Source organism: Spermophilus citellus, assembly GCF_964194105.1.
Source record: "Spermophilus citellus genome assembly, chromosome: 10".
NCBI classification, from domain to species: Eukaryota; Metazoa; Chordata; class Mammalia; order Rodentia; family Sciuridae; genus Spermophilus; species Spermophilus citellus.
This window is the reverse complement of record NC_138197.1, coordinates 40,707,013-40,725,786: the sequence shown is the minus strand read 5'-3', so window position 1 is coordinate 40,725,786 and position 18,774 is coordinate 40,707,013. Positions and strand designations below refer to the sequence as shown.

Genomic DNA, 18,774 nt, shown 5'->3' with positions numbered 1-18,774 from the left:
TAATTAAAGTCAGCATACAAACCTGGAGTTCAGTAAGAACTGTTTTATGCCTTTTGTTACATTCAATCTTTTCTACTCGTGTCTTGAGTTCTGCCAAAGTCTTATCAAATACAGCACACTGTAATGCACACAATTTTTCTTCCAGCAACCATTGTATCACCTAAAGAAATACATATTCCTTTATTACACAAAGGCAATTCAACAAGCCCAGAACAATGAAAGTACTAATAATAATGTATTAGCTAAATAGAATAAAACATGCTTAACTAATTTAATGAATAAAATCCGAAAATCAATGCTATCTAATGAAATTCTCTACTTCCATATATATAAAGTATCTACCTAATGGGGGGGGCATATACTAAAAATAGAAAATTTCTAGAGGGTGAAATCTTGAAAATGAAAGTTGAGCATTTTCTTCTCATATCCCATTACCATGCTCAAACCACTTACTGAAAACTAGTTAAAGATCAGTTTAAAAACTGTATAGTCTAGGGCTGGGGATGTAGCTCAGTGGTAAAGCACTTAACAGGCATGCACAAAGCCTGAGTTCAATTCTTATTATCTCTTTGGAAAAAAAAAAAAAAAGAAAAAAATTCTAGTTGTTACAGATTGATATTTCTGTGATATATACTAGGAATAATAATTCAACATCATATTCTATAAAACTCTGCTAAATGTATTCAAAATTCCCACATTAAATCATTATGGACCCACAACAAAAAGGACACTGTGATACCTGAGTTAGCACTATTCTAAAGGAGTAAACTCCCAGTGAACATGTAAGTTTTTAAACTTCTTTCGTGCATCTATCTTTTTTTAATATTTTATTTGTTCTTTTTATTATTATTATTTATTCTAATTTGTTATACACAATGGCACAATGCAATTCATTTTATATTACACATATGCAGCACAATTTTTCAACTCACTGATTGTACAATAAGTATTTTCACACCATTAGTGTGTTCATACATGTACATAGGGTAATGATGTCTAACTTATTCCACCATCATTCCTATTCTGTTGCCCTCGTTCTTCCCCTCCCTTCCCTTTGCCCTATTTAAAATTCCTCCATTCCTCCCATGCTACCCCTCCATTACCATTATGAGTCAGCATCCTCCTATCAAAGAAAACATCCAGCCTTTGGTTTTGGGGGATTGGCTTATTTCACTTAGCATTATATTCTCTGACTCCATCCATTTACCTATAAATGCTATGATTTTATTCTCTTTTAATGTTGAGTAATGTTCCATTGTGTATATATACCAAAGCTTCCCTATCCATTCATCTACTGAAGGGCATCTGGGTTGGTTCCACAATGTATCATGCATTTATCTTTAGTATTATTATTATATAGGCCAAAGAAAAAGAAACTGGAGACAAAGATACCACTATCACTTTTCTCTCATTGCCTCTTTCTGGAAAGTATAGTTATTTGTACTGTATCTTAGAGGAATAACTGTGATTTATAATTTCACTATATATATATATATATATATATATATATATATATATATGAATGAATATGAGAGAGAGAGATCTGGAAAAAATAGTATCATCTGAATTTCATACACGCTCTACAAAATGCACTTGTTATAAAGGTTTATGAACATATTTTGAAAAATACAGAAAGTACTCAATATTTTCATTATTTCTATCTCTGTCATAACAGATCTAGGGGGAGGTTTCCAAAATCTTTATATATTCCCTTTCCACAGTCCTTCTATAGGTCTCTCCCAATCATTCTTAATATTAATCTTAACATACATGACAAAGATTTTAGTAAGTATAGACCTATAACCACCAAACAAGCATATTATAAAGATTAAAATATTAATACCAAAAACTCGTTTCCTTTTAGTATAAAATTAATTTCAATATGGGAAGAAAAAAGAAAATCTCGAACATTATTCAGTTTTGTTACAAAAGCAAATAAAGAAATGTCATCATATCTACCTTTCATTTTGATAATCACTACCATCTCTTAAAAAAATCATGTGGTCAGTCAGAAGGAATTTTAAATTTATCAAGCAAAATCAGAAACTCCATAACCACTTTCTTCAAGTTCTCTGTTTCTATGATAAACTGGATGTATAACTAAAACATACAATGCTATAATGTAAAAAATCTAGAATAAAGACAGTGGTACTTTTTATTCAATATGGTTTATTATTTACAATACCTTTTGAAGCTTCTGGTTAATGTCTCCTTTGGCTGTAATCTTTACTTGAAATTCTGCTTCATATTCTTCTTCAATATATCGACGACGTTTGGACTGTACATTGTCCATGTCCTCTGACTTAGAACGTTTTCTTCTAGAACATTCATCTGAGAACAAAAACACAATGATGGGTCAACTGTTTTTATTACAGAACTAAAGCCTTTTCCATTTGCAGCAAAATACTGCTTTTATCACAATAGCATTCTCAACCAATTATTTTATGAATTGTTTTGAGATCAGAAAAGCAGGTATGTAGCTTCTAGCTTTAAACTTGAAATGAGTTTCACTATGCTAAATAAGAACTTTCTAATGGATAAACTAAACATGGATACTGTAAACACAAAACACTCTTTCCTTGAAATTTTCATATTAATATGGAAAACTACCTAACAACTGTGTCATGAAGAAGGTAGAAGTCATTTTACATTTATTCCCTTTGCTATATTTCATAGTGAAATGAATTCTCTGGAAAAATACAGTATTCATTCTCGTGCCAAATTCTATCAACTGCACAAAGCTTGAATTATGTATTTCATCCTCTTCAGTAAACATAAGAAAAATTCTTAATCATTGGCCTTAGGAAAATAATACTGTAATAGTTATTTTTAATATATCCTAATGAATTTCAAATATATAAAAATTAATGTCATTATAAAGGTACATTTGTAAAGAACAGATATTAAAGATCTTCACATAGAAAATTCCTATTTCAAATACTGTTAACATTCATGATTTCATAAGCAAATTTTGTTGAGTTTATTTTTCAATATCTAAAAAAATGAAAACACTAAAATTCCACCCTTTGAGGCAAATACTCTTATATGATTATCCAAAGCCTCTCTTCCTTACTCTATACCCATAATGAGTGTGCCTATTTTTAAAATACATTTCTGTTCTATAACTTTATATATTATATAGTAATAACTTGCCCAGAGTCATACATGGAGAGCAGCATGGCAGGAAGAATTATAGAACCCAGGTTTCCTGATATCTAGTTCAGTAATCTTTCTAGAAACCTCATCCCATCACTTCCCTTCCCATGAAGCTTAAGAAAATGAAGACTTAAAAATATACTAATATCATCAAATTATTTAATTATTTAGATTGTCTTAACTTAATCTAAAACAATTTCCCTCAAGACACACACATACTACCTTAAATTGTAAGCTTATATCTTTTCTTTTGAAACAATGAATGATACTAACTCAAGTTGTACGCTTAAATCTTTTTTGTGGAACTATTAAAAATGTAAATACTACATTCAAGTATGAAATAATACATTCAAAGATCCTTGAGTTAGTCATCACCAAAATAGATTCACTATGTCTTACTTAAATTACAAAAATTTACAATCATGTCATGGGCAAAAAAATAATATTACATGTTTCTTAAAATCAGAAACAATGAATTATTATTTTTCAAAGTAGTTCAAGTTTATTTGTACATTCATACTTTTCTCAGAAGGTCTTTCATTTTCTTCATCTATCACTTGCTCTTCTTCCTCAGGTTTGCTGTCCTTTTCATTACTTTCTATTTCTGCTGGAAAAAAAGTAGAAAAGAAAATTTTGTTTCTATTGGAATTCATAACAGCCCATTTATATTTTTTATTAACTATTCAGTAAAATTTTGGGAATAAAATTATAACACATACTGATAGAAATAAATGACCAAGTCCACATTCAACTGTTCTACAATACAAAATAAAAAACTCTTCCTGAAAAAAAAAGTACAGATTTTAAAACAAGTAAACTTACTCAGTATTTCCCATCACCAATAACATTAATAAAATCTGAAAACTACTGTAAAACATTTAGATTCCTTTGCTACTATTAAAACTAAATAATTTGCAATTTCCCTAAAAACACAAAAAATATTAGAAACTACTGATAGGTAAAGTCAAAACAACTAATATTTTTACTAGAAAGGTAGAATCATTAAGTTATTTTAATGGTTACAGGATAGTTCATAAACAATGAAATGTAAAGGCTATCCTTATTATAATTTGTTAAAAAACTTTACTGAGAAATGGTACTATTATATTTGATAGCAATGTCAGCAACCAAGCTTGGTGCTTGACATATATTAGTCATAGCTTCAATATAATCCTATACTATAAGCAGTATTTTTGCCCTCATACAGGTGAGGAAAGTAATGTTTGGGAAGGTTAAGTAATTTTCAAAAGAGGCATATAAAATGTAACAAATAGTGCTATCAAAAAATATTGCTAACAATGTTTATACAATTATATTGTGTTAACAACAAATAAAATCCAAGAGGTACCAGAAACCACCTTTGGTCAATCTATGTATACTCAACTAACTTAAGTGGGAAATAAAGGAGAAAAATAAATCACTATTTTGGACTTCTTTTCCCCCGACTTTACTGAAGTGGTCCTTTGGTGGCTTTAATAAAACATATCATGCTTTATCATATTCTACAACTAAAATTAAATAAGCAATCACAATGTATATAAGCATTATAAAAGAGTATGACGAGACTGTTTTTCTTCAAAAAATCAGAGTTTTAATCACGACAGTCTTAATGGTAGAAATCAAGGTTAAAACATTTAAAAAGACCTTTTAGGTGAAAGTAAACAAAGATGAGGATCATTAATGAACTTATTAAAGCTCAAAAAAATTTTTTCCTCATTAAAGCAGGGTCTCACTAAAGGTAATACTGTACATAAATACCACTAAAACTATTTTTGAACTTTAATGAGTAGTAAAAAATTGATTTTCCCTTTACTACCCTTTGTTTATTATAAATGTTTTAGGATCTCTTTTCTCAATTCATTTCAGTGAAATAAAAATTTGTTTTTTGCATTCTTGTAGATGGATTACAAACCCATTACAACACATTTTTCTCTATATTTTTCCAAATCTTCCTGATTTTTAATTCTAAAGGCTGGTAATTTCTCCTATGCTTTCTAGGCACTAGAGTTTTCAAAGACACAAAGTAATTGAGATAAAAGGTTTAATTACATAGTCTTCATTTGGCAAATTTTCACATCACCAAAGGCACAAAATTAGCTATGGCTCCAACCAATTAGGATAACTAGAAGCTAGAGAATCTAGAACACAGAATTAAACTGGCATTGTTTGGTCTTCCTCTTTTATGTATACATTAGCGCTCCCTCCTCTTATATATGTAAGTTTTAAATTGAGATTCTTTTACTTTACTCAAAAATCTCCTCCTATCACCCAATTCCCTTTTTCCAGATATGCCCATAAGATATTACCAGAAACATTCACTGGCATTTCAGAATAGATTAATAGGATTAAACTCTATGCTAGAATTATGTGTCAAAGAAAGAACTTGGGTGAGAAAAATGGTATTAACAGATTTGGTGGGGGAGGGGGCAGGAATGGGGATTGAACCCAGGGGCAATCTACCATTGAGCACATTTCCAGTCTTTTTGAGACAATCTCATTATGAGGATGGTCTTCAACTTGTGATCCTTCTGCCTCATCTTCCCCAAGATGTTGGGATCACAAGACATGCACAACTATGCCAGGCCAACAGATTTTTAAAAGAAGGGTATAGCTCATCTTTCATTTAACAGTTTTGTCCACAAGGTCTTTAGAGAACTGGAAGTGGCCTTTTTTCAAACATTTTAATAATCAAAGGCCCTTGTATAAAATTTTATACCCAATTGCAACAGTTTCCTAGGGCTTCTAAAACTCATCCAAATGTATTTAAGTTAAGAAAGTATTTTTAGAACTTGTCCTATGGACATGTTTCTCTTATAATTCTTCCGGTTTGCTTCAGTAAAGCCTCATCATGAGTGGGAAAGTTCTCTTAGTTGCATGTTCCATGAACATAGCTCTATAATCTTTTTAACCATACTAGACAGTAAGGTTATTATAGGAAGGGACCAGATCTTGTGATTTTGGTAACAGTAAATACTCTGACAAAGAGCTAAGATAAATTGAATGTTAAATGCTTATCTGATAACTATTATCTTTAGTAAGGTTTCAGTAAATTAAGATGAAAAAAAGTATGTTAGGAATTAAGGTATAGAATTTACATTAGGGGATTTAGATTCCCATTATCAGAACTATATTTTATAGAACCGCATTTCAAGGAAACAATGGATAAAACTATTGCCTTTGATCAGAGGTCTACAAATTATTTTTGTAAATGGCCAAAAAAAATATTTTCAGTCTTGGGGTCACTTGGACTCTGATACAACTACTTACTTTTCAGGAATCAGCAATAAAAAATACACAATACATAAACAGCCCTGGCCATGTTCCAGTAAAACTTAACTTAAAAAACACATGGGACCCATAGGCCACACTTCTAGAATACTAAAATCTCTTTTAAATTTTCTTCCTATAACAGCTGTTCTTTCTTGGTCTCTTTTGCTGGTTCTCCCTAATCTCTAGACACTGAAATGTCAAAAGCTCAGTTCTTACATCTGCTCTCTTCTCCATTTATAATCACTCTGAGATTATATAATCTTATCACTCAACTCCAACTAATGTCCAGAAGCTATTCTACTCCTAAATTTTTCTATATGTTCTTCCCAAACCCCCTTTCATCATTTCCCTTAATACAGAAAACTTCCAGTTGTAATTTATGCACCACTGTATATGACTATAAGGCTTCACAAAGAAATGCTAATTACATAATAAATAGCTAAATATAAATGGAGTTGAGACAAAAAGAATTTAAGCTTAATACAACAGTGACATTAGTAAATTTTAACTGGCTAAATCACGCCAATTCTATCATTACTAACCTAAAGCAAAGAGAGAAGGAAACTCCAAATTCTATTCATTTTGTGTTCATCTACCTTTTTTTTTTAATAATTCTTTGGCACTCATAGTTTATTTAGTTTATCTTAAAGATCAAATGAAAAGGGAAGGGGGGGGGGGGGAGAAAGGAAGTGGAGAAGTGCTATCTTCCTATTTCTCCACAAGAAATAAAAGGATCAAAAAGAGGTGAGTGGGATGAACACAGTAGCCCAAAAGCTTAGGAGAGTCTGAAGTTTGAAGGGCCATCACTAAAAGGCCATCCAAGAATAAAAAGGAAAGACAAAGAAAAATGTCCTTGGAGTTAACAATATAAGTATCAACGTCACTTCCCTGGGAACTAGGAAGAGGCCCAGCAAGACAGAAATCAAAAACTTTTCCAGAGAGAGAAATCTTTATTTTGCTATTGGTCTTAAACAGACTATGATTTTAATGATTTAATAACAGCTATTGAATAAGTACTATGCAACAATTCAACAGTATCTCCAGACCTATTAAAGTACACCTGCAATATGTTGTTAGTTTTCTCTTATTTTTGTAAAATCAAAATAGCTCTTCTATTTGCTTTCTAACATCTTTCACTATTTTTCAATGCTGGTCACACACATTATAACTGTTGCATTTACAACAAACTTGCTAAACAAGTGCCTAAAAATGACAGGTTTGTATTGTTTTCCTATTAGTATACCACATAAACGTCAGTAGCTGGAAAGGGAACTGAAGTCAGATTTTGGTACCTCAGTTTATCATTTTGTGTTTTGATGACATTAAAAATCAGTCAAAAACAAACAAATTGATGCAAGTAACGCCTCAGGGGTACACACCAACATGACATGTAGGAGAGTCTGCTGCCATACAAAGAGTGTAGTTTAAGAACCAATGAAAAAACTACTTAAACTCACAATAAACAAAATCAGAGAGGGTAGGGGAAGACACAAAATTAAAGTTCAGTTACTAGCTAAGAAATGAAAAAGATTTCTCAACAGGAAGACTCAGAAAAGTTTCTCAAATGAAGAAGAAAAAGAGAAAAGATGGGAATATTTATTCTACTTTATGGAATAAAGTGTTGCCCAATTCTGTAATGAAAAATAAAACCAATTAAAATCTTTGAACTAAAAAAAAAAAAAAAAAAAAAAAAAGCTGGACACCAAGGCAGAATCCCAGCAGCTCAGGAGGCTAGCCTCTGGGTTCAAATTCCTAGTACAAAAAAAAAAAAAAAAAAAAAAAAAGAAAGAAAGAAAAGAAAAAGAAGAGATTCACTTTTTTACTGTTGTTCAGAATGTGGTAAGGGCCCTTCCAGAACAATAGGCTCTCCTAGAGCAAACAAAGAGGAGAGGTGGCATACTCAGTACCTATGTGTGCATGCACAACTTTGTTGCTTCTCTATAATACAGAATACCCAATCAGAATGTATGTTACCATTTAGGGGAAACAAAGGGGCTAACAAGTAAAGTGGAAACTAACAGGATATATAAAGCAACCCCCTGCTGTGCTAAGGGTTCAGCCTTTGGAGGAAATCACCCAGCTGGGTCAGTGCTGGCATTAATTAACAGTGCTTCCTGGCTGAAAGCCTGGGTGTTTTATCTCTCTGTGCAAGAAGGCTGCAATATTTCTTGGGGACTTGTGTCCAGGATTTGGAGACCATGCAAGTGCCAGGATGCCAGGAGAGGTGATCTTCCCTAGAATGAGCAGACCAATTGATCTGCAGAGGATTAGCCCTCCTGGAGTGCTGGGGTCCAGAGCACAAAGGAACCCAGTGGAGCCACGGAATTAGCACAGGGACAGGTAGGAACTGCCCTCAGTGGCAGAAGGGAAGCCTGATCACCTTCCAGATTTGTCTGAGTAGTCTCAGTTGCCTAAGACTAATGGGCAACTCAAGGAAACTGGGATGAGGGCTGGAGATGTTGTGTGAGAGTGAGTGAATGAGATGGACAGAGAGAGTTCTAACTCAACCAAGAGCTAAAGTGAGTGTGGAGTCCTGCTCTCTGGGTCCATAGTGATCCTCATACAGCTTAGGGTAGCCCTCCTTGGAGGGGTCCTGACTCTAGGGTTTATACCATCCCATGAGTGCTAACAGACACCCAAAATATCTCTGTGAGGAGAGTGGCCAGAAGAAGCAATTGCTCACCCCTTTCCCCTCTCTCTTTTTGTGTGTGTGTGGGGGGGGGGGGGGCGGGGGGGGGGAGAGGAGGAGGAGGAGGAGGTTGTTGTTGTTTTACCAGATGGAAAATGTAGGTGTTGATCAAATCATGAAGTTTCTATCACTTTTGATAAGTAATTTGGAATTAAGCTAAAAGTAACAGGAACCTCATGAAAGGGAAGGAGATCATTCAGAAGATAAAAAGGAAGAGAGTAGCTTGGGTAGAATCAAGAGGGCTGAGGAAACAAATGAGTAAAAAGTCTTTGTTGAATGGATAATCCAGTTTCAAGAGTTTTGGCTTCGAACAATGGTAGTATTGTTGCCTGGTCAAAAAAATATATATATTTAAAAATAAGATTTTATTGGGAAGAGTAATTGAAAACATGATGTTACAATTGAAGGAAATAAACTAGTAGACTGTTAGATTGTAATTTGTTCATTAAGCGATACCCAGAAACAATTGCTAGGACTTTGATCAATTATGTACTGATTTAGATTTTCAAAGTGGTATATTGGTCCATCTTATCTCTGTTCCTAGACTAGAAGTCACTTGTGAACAGGTTATATTTTCTACCTATCTATACCCTTTTCCAGAATTTACCATGATGTTGCTCACAGAGAGAGCATTTCATAATTATGAATTCTGTGAAGAATACATTAAGAGATCCTTCTATAGAGTCACCACCATTCTCAACGTCCTCTGAAACTAATATAAACTTAAAACTTTACCAGAATGTTTTATCAAACAGTTGCAAAAGCTAATAAAAATCTTTAAAACTTATATAATCTGCTAACCTGGCGAGCGTGTCTCATTTTGTGATATAACTTCAGACTCCTCTTTTTCACATGGAATATCCTCTTCATCAGAGAGGACCAAAAAAGCTTCTTTTGGTAAACTCTCACTACTTTCTTGTTTAGATGGAGATCCAAAAGAACCTTCCATTTTCTCCTCCAAATCTGGATTTGTCTCATCATTTGAAAGGAGAGAAGTTTTAGAAAAGCAAGTAAGTTCATCTTCAGCAGGAGCAAGTTTTTCCAAAATAGGGATGATTTCATCTGTCTCCATAGAATCTGCACTTTCTAAGATATTCTCATTTTTGTCGTCTTTTTTAACATTTTCATGAATGCTTTCTACAAGGTCTGTAGAATTTTCATCTTCATTCTTTTCACCATGGTCAATTTCCATACTGCTGGATATAGCCTCTTCTCCTAAAGCAAGCTCTGTAATAGGATCTTCCTCTACCTTCTTTTCATTTTCATGAAGTAGATCTGAACAAATAATTGTATTATCTGTTTCTGCAACTTCTTCACTGCCACCAATATTACTATCACCTTTTTCTTCCTGATCAAATGAATCTTTACACTGAATTTGATCTAACTTTTCATCATCATCTTTTTTTTCAAGAAAATCATCATCTTTTTTGCTACTCTGCCCTGTACTGTCAGTTTCAGTAATTGATTCACAAACTGGTACAGAACTTGGTTCAAAGGTGGCTTCAAAGGTTGATTCAGAAGTCAGTTCAGAGGCCAATTCACCAGAGGCCAGTTTACCAGAGGCCAGATCACCAGAAAGCAGATCATCAGAGGCCAATTCGCTACAAGCAGGATCACCAGAAGATAGTTCACCAGGAGCTAGATCACCAGAGGCTGAATTATCAGAAGCAGGATCACCAGAACCTATTTCACCAGAGGCAGTTTCGCCAGAAACTGGTTCACCAGAAACTGGCTCACCAGAAATCACTTGAGTAGAAACCGGTTCACCAGAAGTGGAATCACCAGAGCTAAGATCACCAGAGACAGGCTCCCTGGAGGAGGGATCAGCAGAGGAGGGATCAGCAGAGGAGGGATCAACAGATGGATCACCAGAGACAGGATCTATAGAGGCTAGTTCTTCAGAGTCTGGATCTACAGTGGCTGGATCACCAGAAGCTGGTTCAGTGGTCAGTTTAGAGGCTGATTCAGGAGTTACATTCTTAGGAGACAAAGGTTCACAACTTAAATTATCATCCTGCTTGTTTTTTACATTAACATTTAGGATACCGGACATTTCTTTCCATTCTGTTTTACTTTCTTCAGGATCAAAACAAATCTCTTCAATACCATTCACTTCCTCCTTATCTTTAATATAATCTGTATTTTCCAAAGGTGAGGTTGGATCCAAATCTCCATTTTCATGGTTGCCATTTAATAGCTTGACATCAGTTTTTAACAGTTCTTCTTTGACTTTGTACACAGCTTCAAGTTGTTGACGATCACTCACTCTCATTGTTTTTCGAGCTTTGAAGACTTTTTTCTGAGGTTCTTCTATACTATCCATTTTGAATCTTTAAAAAAGAAAAAGAAATGAGTTTAATAATTTAAACAGAAGTCACCTAATTATTGACTTACTACAAACTGATAGTACAAATTGATAAATGAATAAAAGCTTACATCATATGATTTTGAAATAACAAACCAAAAAATTAATCCTTGCTGTGTACTGATTTTCATATTTACTAGATTTACGTAATACAAAAGTGACAATGTACTACTGGGTGCAGTGGCGCACCCCTGTAATACTAATACCAGGGACTTGGGGGGCTGAGGCCCTAAGCAACTTAAGGAGTCCCTGTATAAAAACAAAATATAAAAGGGCTGGGGGTATGGATCAGTGGTTAAGCCACCCTGGGGGGGGTTCAATCCCTGGTACCCCCCAAAAAGAGTGACAATGTGAACAGTTCATACTAGAACATTAATTTACTAGGAAAAAAACAGAAATAAAAAGACCAGTTTTCATTCTCCACGTGAGATGTATAGAACCTAAAGGAGATACTGGAGAATAAAAAAGCAGATGAAGAAAATTAGGAAAAAAAAAAGTGTAAAAATGAAAACAGAAGGGGATGGAAAAGACATAAAGGAAGAATTAAAGAACATATAAGGAAAGATTATATGTGAATCAAGCCTAACTATAAATTAACAGAAGTTTTTAATGTTAACAAGGCATTTGCCATCAAAAAAGACATTGTCAATTAAAAATTTTAAATATTTTTTTAAAAGAAAGTGAAGACAATTCACACAATGGGAGAAAACATCTGCAAATTCTATATTGATAAGAGACATATATAAAATGTATATATGTGTGTATGTATGTATGTATCCACACACCCATATCCACAAACTAAATAGACCAATTTAAAAATAAACAAAGGTCTTGAATAGACTTGTCTACAAAATAGCTCAGTAAGTGAATACTCTATAAGGAATAAACATGAAAAAGATGCTGAACACCATATGTCATCAGGAAAATGCAAATCAAAACCACAATGAGATAACACATACCAGGATAGCTGTAACAAAAGAGAATTCTGAATTCTGGAAAGGATGTAGAAAAATTTGAATCTTTAAACAATACTGGTGGGACTGTAAAATGGTGCAGCTGCTTTGAAAAACAGGCAGTTCCTCACCATGATAAACACAGAGTTGCCATATGACTCTGCAGTTCTTACTCCTAGGAATACACCCAAAAGAAACAAAAAGATTAAGTCCATACAAAAACTTACCCACAAATGCTTATAGCAAGTAGCATTACCCATAATAACCCAAAATTGAGAAACCTAAATATCCAGAAACCAATGAATAGATAAATAAAAATGTAGTATGTCCATACAATGGAAAATTATGCAGTCTTACAAGGAAAAAAATAATGACATATGCTACAACACAGATTAATCTTGAAAATACATTGCGAGAAAGAAATCAGTCACAAAAGACTACGTACTAAATGACTTCAGTTATATGATTTGTTCAGAATAGGCAAATCTATAGAGATGGGAAGTAAATCAGTGATTGCCTAGGGCAGAGGGTTTGGGAAGAAACAGTACCTGCTAAAAGATATAGGATTTCCTTATGGAGTAATGAAGATGTTCTAACATTGACTGAGGTCATGCTATATAACTCTGTGAACATGCTATAAAAACAGTAAACTGTATATTTTTATGGGTGAACTGTATGTATGTGATTATAACAGAAAAGTTGTTAGCAAAAAAGGTTGGGTTTGTGTGTATTTGTGTGTGTGTGTTGTATTTTATCTTGGCTAATATTTCTGTTTTACATCTGCTTTCTAGTTTCATTTGTTATTCCTCTTTTTTGAGCAGGTTGAATTTACCACCTTTTTACTTGAGGTTCAAGTTTAATCAGTTTTTAATCTTTTCTCATTTATAATGTATATGCAGATACTATAAATTTCTAAGAGCTGATTTAGTTGCAGCTCACATTTTGATGTCATACTTTCATTATTACTCTATTAAAAAAATACCACTATGGTATCTTTTTAAATCTAGGAGTTACTCAGCAGGGTTTCTTAAAAATGCATTTCTTAAAACAATAATACCTTACTACCAAGTGAAGCTCATTTAAAAAAAAAATTCTAGATTGATTTCACACCCAAATATCAAGTAATACTGATCAAGAGCAAGTCATAAGCATTTGGCTTCAGTTCACACCCACCAAGGTGCACAACAGATGAACGTCTGGTACCAGATTCTTATTACTTGAATTGTGCAAACACATACACCCAGAGTCCTAAACCCCGATACCCGAGAATGTGATTTAATCTGGATAATGTTTTTAACCAAAGTAATTAAGTTAAAATAACGTTATAGCATGAGCCTATCTAATAGACTTCAGAGACTGCCTTGACTTAATTCACAATAACACACACACACACACATTTTTTCAAGAATGAAATGTACAGAAGGCAGAACAAATCCTTGCTTAGTATCTTCAGAGGGAGCATGGCCTTGACAACACCTTGATTTTAAACTTCTAACTTAGAGAATTGTGGGACAACAAATTTGCTGTTCAAGGAGAAAAACATGAGTTTGTGTGTTTGCAGAGCACTTCACCACATAAACATAATAGTCGAAGAAAACAAAAAAATCATTTCAAAATATTCATTTGGCAAAAACTCAAGACACTGACTCAAAACTTTCAAGAAATTAAGAAAACACTCAAATTTGATAAAGGTTGTCTATACAAACATTATAGATATTATATTAATGGTGAAATAAGAATTAAGACAAAGATGTTCTGTTATCACCATTTTTATGTTAACACATGCCAATACAAATAAAAGAGGGTAGAGATATGATCCTGGAAAGGAAAAAAAGTTATCAATCAATAGGGGATGTGTGGCTGAAGCCAGAGGTTCTTGAGTTTAAGGCTCTCTTAGACAACTTATTAAAATCCTGTCTCAAAATAAAAATTTTTGGAACAAGACAGGGATGCCCTCTATCACCACTTCTATTCAATATAGTTCTCAAAACACCGGCCAGAGCAATTAGACAGACGAAAGAAATTAAAGGCATAAAAATAGGAAAAGAAGAACTTAAATTATCACTATTTGCAGATGACATGATTCTATACCTAGAAGACCCAAAAGGGTCTACAAAGAAACTACTAGAACTAATAAAGGAATTCAGCAAAGTGGCAGGATATAAAATCAACACGCATAAATCAAAGGCATTTCTGTATATCAGCGACAAAACTTTTGAAACGGAAATGAGGAAAAACACTCCATTCACAATATCCTCAAAAAAAAATAAAATACTTGGGAATCAACCTAACAAAAGAGGTGAAAGATTTATACAATGAAAACTACAGAACCCTAAAGAGAGAAGTAGAAGAAGATCTTAGAAGATGGAAAAATATACCCTGTTCATGGATAGGCAGAACTAACATCATCAAAATGGCGATATTACCAAAAGTTCTCTATAGGTTTAATGCAATGCCAATCAAAATCCCAACGGCATTTCTTGTAGAAATAGATAAAGCAATCATGAAATTCATATGGAAAAACAAAAGACCCAGAATAGCAAAACCAAGGCTAAGCAGGAAGTGTGAATCAGGCGGTATAGCGATACCAGATTTCAAACTATATTACAGAGCAATAGTGACAAAAACAGCATGGTACTGGTACCAAAACAGGCAGGTGGACCAATGGTATAGAATAGAGGACACAGAGACTAATCCACAAAGTTACAACTATCTTATATTTGATAAAGGGGCTAAAAGAATGCAATGGAGGAAGGATAGCATCTTCAACAAATGGTGCTGGGAAAACTGGAAATCCATATGCAACAAAATGAAACTGAACCCCTTTCTCTTGCCATGCACAAAAGTTAACTCAAAATGGATCAAGGAGCTTGATATCAAATCAGAGAGACTGCGTCTGATAGAAGAAAAAGTTGGCTCCGATCTACATATTGTGGGGTCGGGCTCCAAATTCCTTAATAGGACACCCATAGAACAAGAGTTAAAAACAAGAATCAACAAATGGGACTTACTTAAACTAAAAAGTTTTTTCTCAGCAAGAGAAACAATAAGAGAGGTAAATAGGGAGCCTACATCCTGGGAACAAATTTTTACTCCTCACACTTCAGATAGAGCCCTAATATCCAGAGTATACAAAGAACTCAAAAAATTAGACAATAAGATAACAAATAACCCAATCAACAAATGGGCCAAGGACCTGAACAGACACTTCTCAGAGGAGGATATACAATCAATCAACAAGTACATGAAAAAATGCTCACCATCTCTAGCAGTCAGAGAAATGCAAATCAAAACCACCCTAAGATACCATCTCACTCCAGTAAGATTGGCAGCCACTATGAAGTCAAACAACAAGTGCTGGCGAGGATGTGGAGAAAAGCGTACACTTGTACATTGTTGGTGGGACTGCAAATGGGTGCGGCCAATTTGGAAAGCAGTTTGGAGATTCCTGGGAAAGATGGGAATGGAACCGCCATTTGACCCTGCTATTGCCCTTCTCGGGCTATTCCCTGAAGACCTTAAAAGAGCATGCTACAGGGATACTGCCACATCGATGTTCATAGCAGCACAATTCACAATAGCTAGACTGTGAAACCAACCCAGATGCCCTTCAATTGATGAATGGATAAAAAAAATGTGGCATCTATACACAATGGAGTACTATGCAGCGATAAAAAAATGACAAAATCATAGAATTTGCAGGGAAATGGATGGCACTAGAGCAGATTATGCTTAGTGAAGCTAGCCAAACCCTAAAAAACAAATACCAAATGTCTTCTTTGATATAATGAGAACAACTGTGAACAGAGCAGGGAGGAAGAGCAGGAAGAAAAGATTAACATTAAACAGAGACATGAGATGGGAGGGAAAGAGAGAGAAAAGGGAAATTGCATGGAAATGAAGGGAGACCCTCATTGCTATACAAAATTACATATAAGAGGTTGTGAGGGGAATGGGAAAATAAACAAGGAGAGAAATGAATTACAGTAGATGGGGTAGAGAGAGAAGATGGGAGGGGAGGGGAGGGGGGAATAGTGGGGGATAGGAAAGGTAGCAGAATACAACAATTACTAATAGGGCATTATGTAAAATTGTGGATGTGTAACCGACGTGATTCTGCAATCTGCATTTGGGGTAAATTTGGGGGTTCATAACCCACTTCAATCTAATGTATGAAATATGATATGTCAAGAGCTTTGTAATGTTGTGAACAACCAATAAAAAAAAATAAAAAAATAAATAAAAAATTTTTTAAAGAGAGGGAGAGAGAGAGAGAGAGAGAGAGAGAGAGAGAGAGAGAGAGAGAGAATGAATGAGAATGAGAATGAATTTTTATTTATTTTTTAGTTTTAGGCAGACACGACATCTTTGTTTGTATGTGGTGCTGAGGATCAAACCCGGGCCGCAGGCATGCCAGGCAAGCACGCTACCACTTGAGCCACATCTCCAGTCCTCAAAATAAAACTTTAAAGAAGGGCTGGGGATGAAGCACAATGCTAAAGCAGTTGTCTACCATGCATGAGGCCTTGACTTAATTCACAATAACACACACATACACACATTTTTTAAAGAATGAAATGTACAGAAGGCAAAAATGCTTTCACACTGGTTATCTTTCACCATTATCTGCAGGAACGACTTGCTTTGGTCTGAAAGGGGATATATATATATATATATATATATATATATATATATATATATATATATTTCATTCATTATGTATTTATTTATTTGTACTGGGGATTAGACAGAGGGGCGTTTACCACTGAGTTACATCCTCAGCCCTTTTTTGTATTTTATTTAGAAACAAGGTCTCACTGACTTCTTTAGGCTGGCTTTGAACTCACAATCCTCCTGTCTTAGATGCCCAAGCCACTGGGATTAACAGGCCTGCCTCATTGTACTTGGCCTTGGCCTGAGAAAAAGGAAAGAAAAAAGAAAAAGCAGTCTCTGAAATCTAGAACCCTAACTGATGCTACTCACAGTTAGGCCTCAATGTCATTAAACACCAATCTGATGCTTTTAGCTAAGCCATTCTGGTTTATTACTGAACAATAAAAACACCTTAAAAAACCTGCAAGACAGACAAGACCACTATGTATCCCACAGAATACCAAATAACCCCTTCTCTCACTATATGAGTGACGGCTACTTCTTTATCTATGATAGCTTCAGACTCAGTATAAACAGTATACTCCTTCACAGCTAAGATTTATTGAGATTTACTTCCCAACATTACCCAATCCAAAGTGAGACTCTATAATTTTTTTTCCTTAAGTTCTCCCCCAAATAGCCTAACATATACTATAACCAAATCCTGTAATAATTTCTTTCCCCCTCTACCATCCTGATGTACCTTACAGATTCCCTCCCTACAATAAATAGTAATCCTTAACTTGTTCAATAACAAGTGTATTCCTTGTGGTCTTTGGTAAAAGTATAAAACAAGAAGCCTGGTCTATTTTCTGGAGGAATCTGACACTTTAACATAACACTTTCTAGGTTGTGGTATATATTCTGCATTTATTCTCTCAGTTTAAGTCAATAACACAAAACATAATTTTTAGTCTTCCTAGCCTTTTAATTTAAATTATAGAACAGATTTAAGTTATTTGGAAAAATTGTTCAATTAAACAGACAGCTTAATTCGAAATTACCACAGGCATTATTTTAGGTCTTAGAATTTAAACTTCAAGGTTTTTCCTTCCCCATCCATCCCAAAGTCATGTAAATCACAAAATTTCCTGGAAAGAAGTTACAATATGACTTTTGTATTCAACTTTCCTTGCTAACTCCAAAGATATAAAATAATTAAATATATAACATAAGTTGCATGGTTACCCTTTAAATATTTTCAAATACTGAGAACCTCATAATGTCCACATTCTTCAAATGTTATATGGCTAGCTACAATTATCCCGAGTTTCACTAAAAGTAAACAATCCTTTTAAAAAATGTTCTTTGTAACTTTTAGTAACCCAATTAAGAAAATGAAATCTACATAGATTCATGGATTTAAATTTCAGTTCAGTATTTATGATGTGACACTGAGCAAGTTATCTATAATTTCAATTTCTTAGTTTTAATTATATTAAAAAGGAAATAATATCAATACCTGCCAAAGAGGCTTCAGTGAGGGCTGAGATTAAACTAGTTATCACTAAATTAATTAACTAGCACTAATTAATAATAAACACTGGCACTTAGAGTAGAAGCACTCAATAATTATTATCATCATTGTCTATGAATATTCAGGATAATGTTTTAAGGCATACACTTTTAGAGTCTGAGGCAAATTTTTCCTAAGTACTTCTGGCATTTTTATTTATTAGAAAAATCCA

The 18,774-nt window shown here is 34.0% G+C and overlaps 1 protein-coding gene across 6 annotated transcripts in view; it reads right to left on the bottom strand.

Annotated features, from left to right (window-relative positions):
• Positions 1-18,774, bottom strand: part of ATF7IP (activating transcription factor 7 interacting protein) — a gene marked incomplete at its 3' end in the record, with an annotated part of 107,674 nt that overhangs the window by 46,880 nt on the left and 42,020 nt on the right. For 4 of the 6 annotated variants that reach the window (XM_081311484.1, XM_081311483.1, XM_081311486.1 and 1 more), the window contains 4 exons: positions 9,917-11,445; positions 3,677-3,763; positions 2,186-2,331; positions 23-160 (listed from right to left, as the gene is read on the bottom strand). In XM_081311484.1, the coding sequence (XP_081167610.1) occupies positions 23-160; positions 2,186-2,331; positions 3,677-3,763; positions 9,917-11,438 (1,893 nt within the window). In that variant the 5' untranslated portion in view covers positions 11,439-11,445. The remainder of the gene's footprint in view (positions 1-22; positions 161-2,185; positions 2,332-3,676; positions 3,764-9,916; positions 11,446-18,774) is intronic. The other 2 variants (XM_081311487.1, XM_081311488.1) reach the window with 1 other exon arrangement.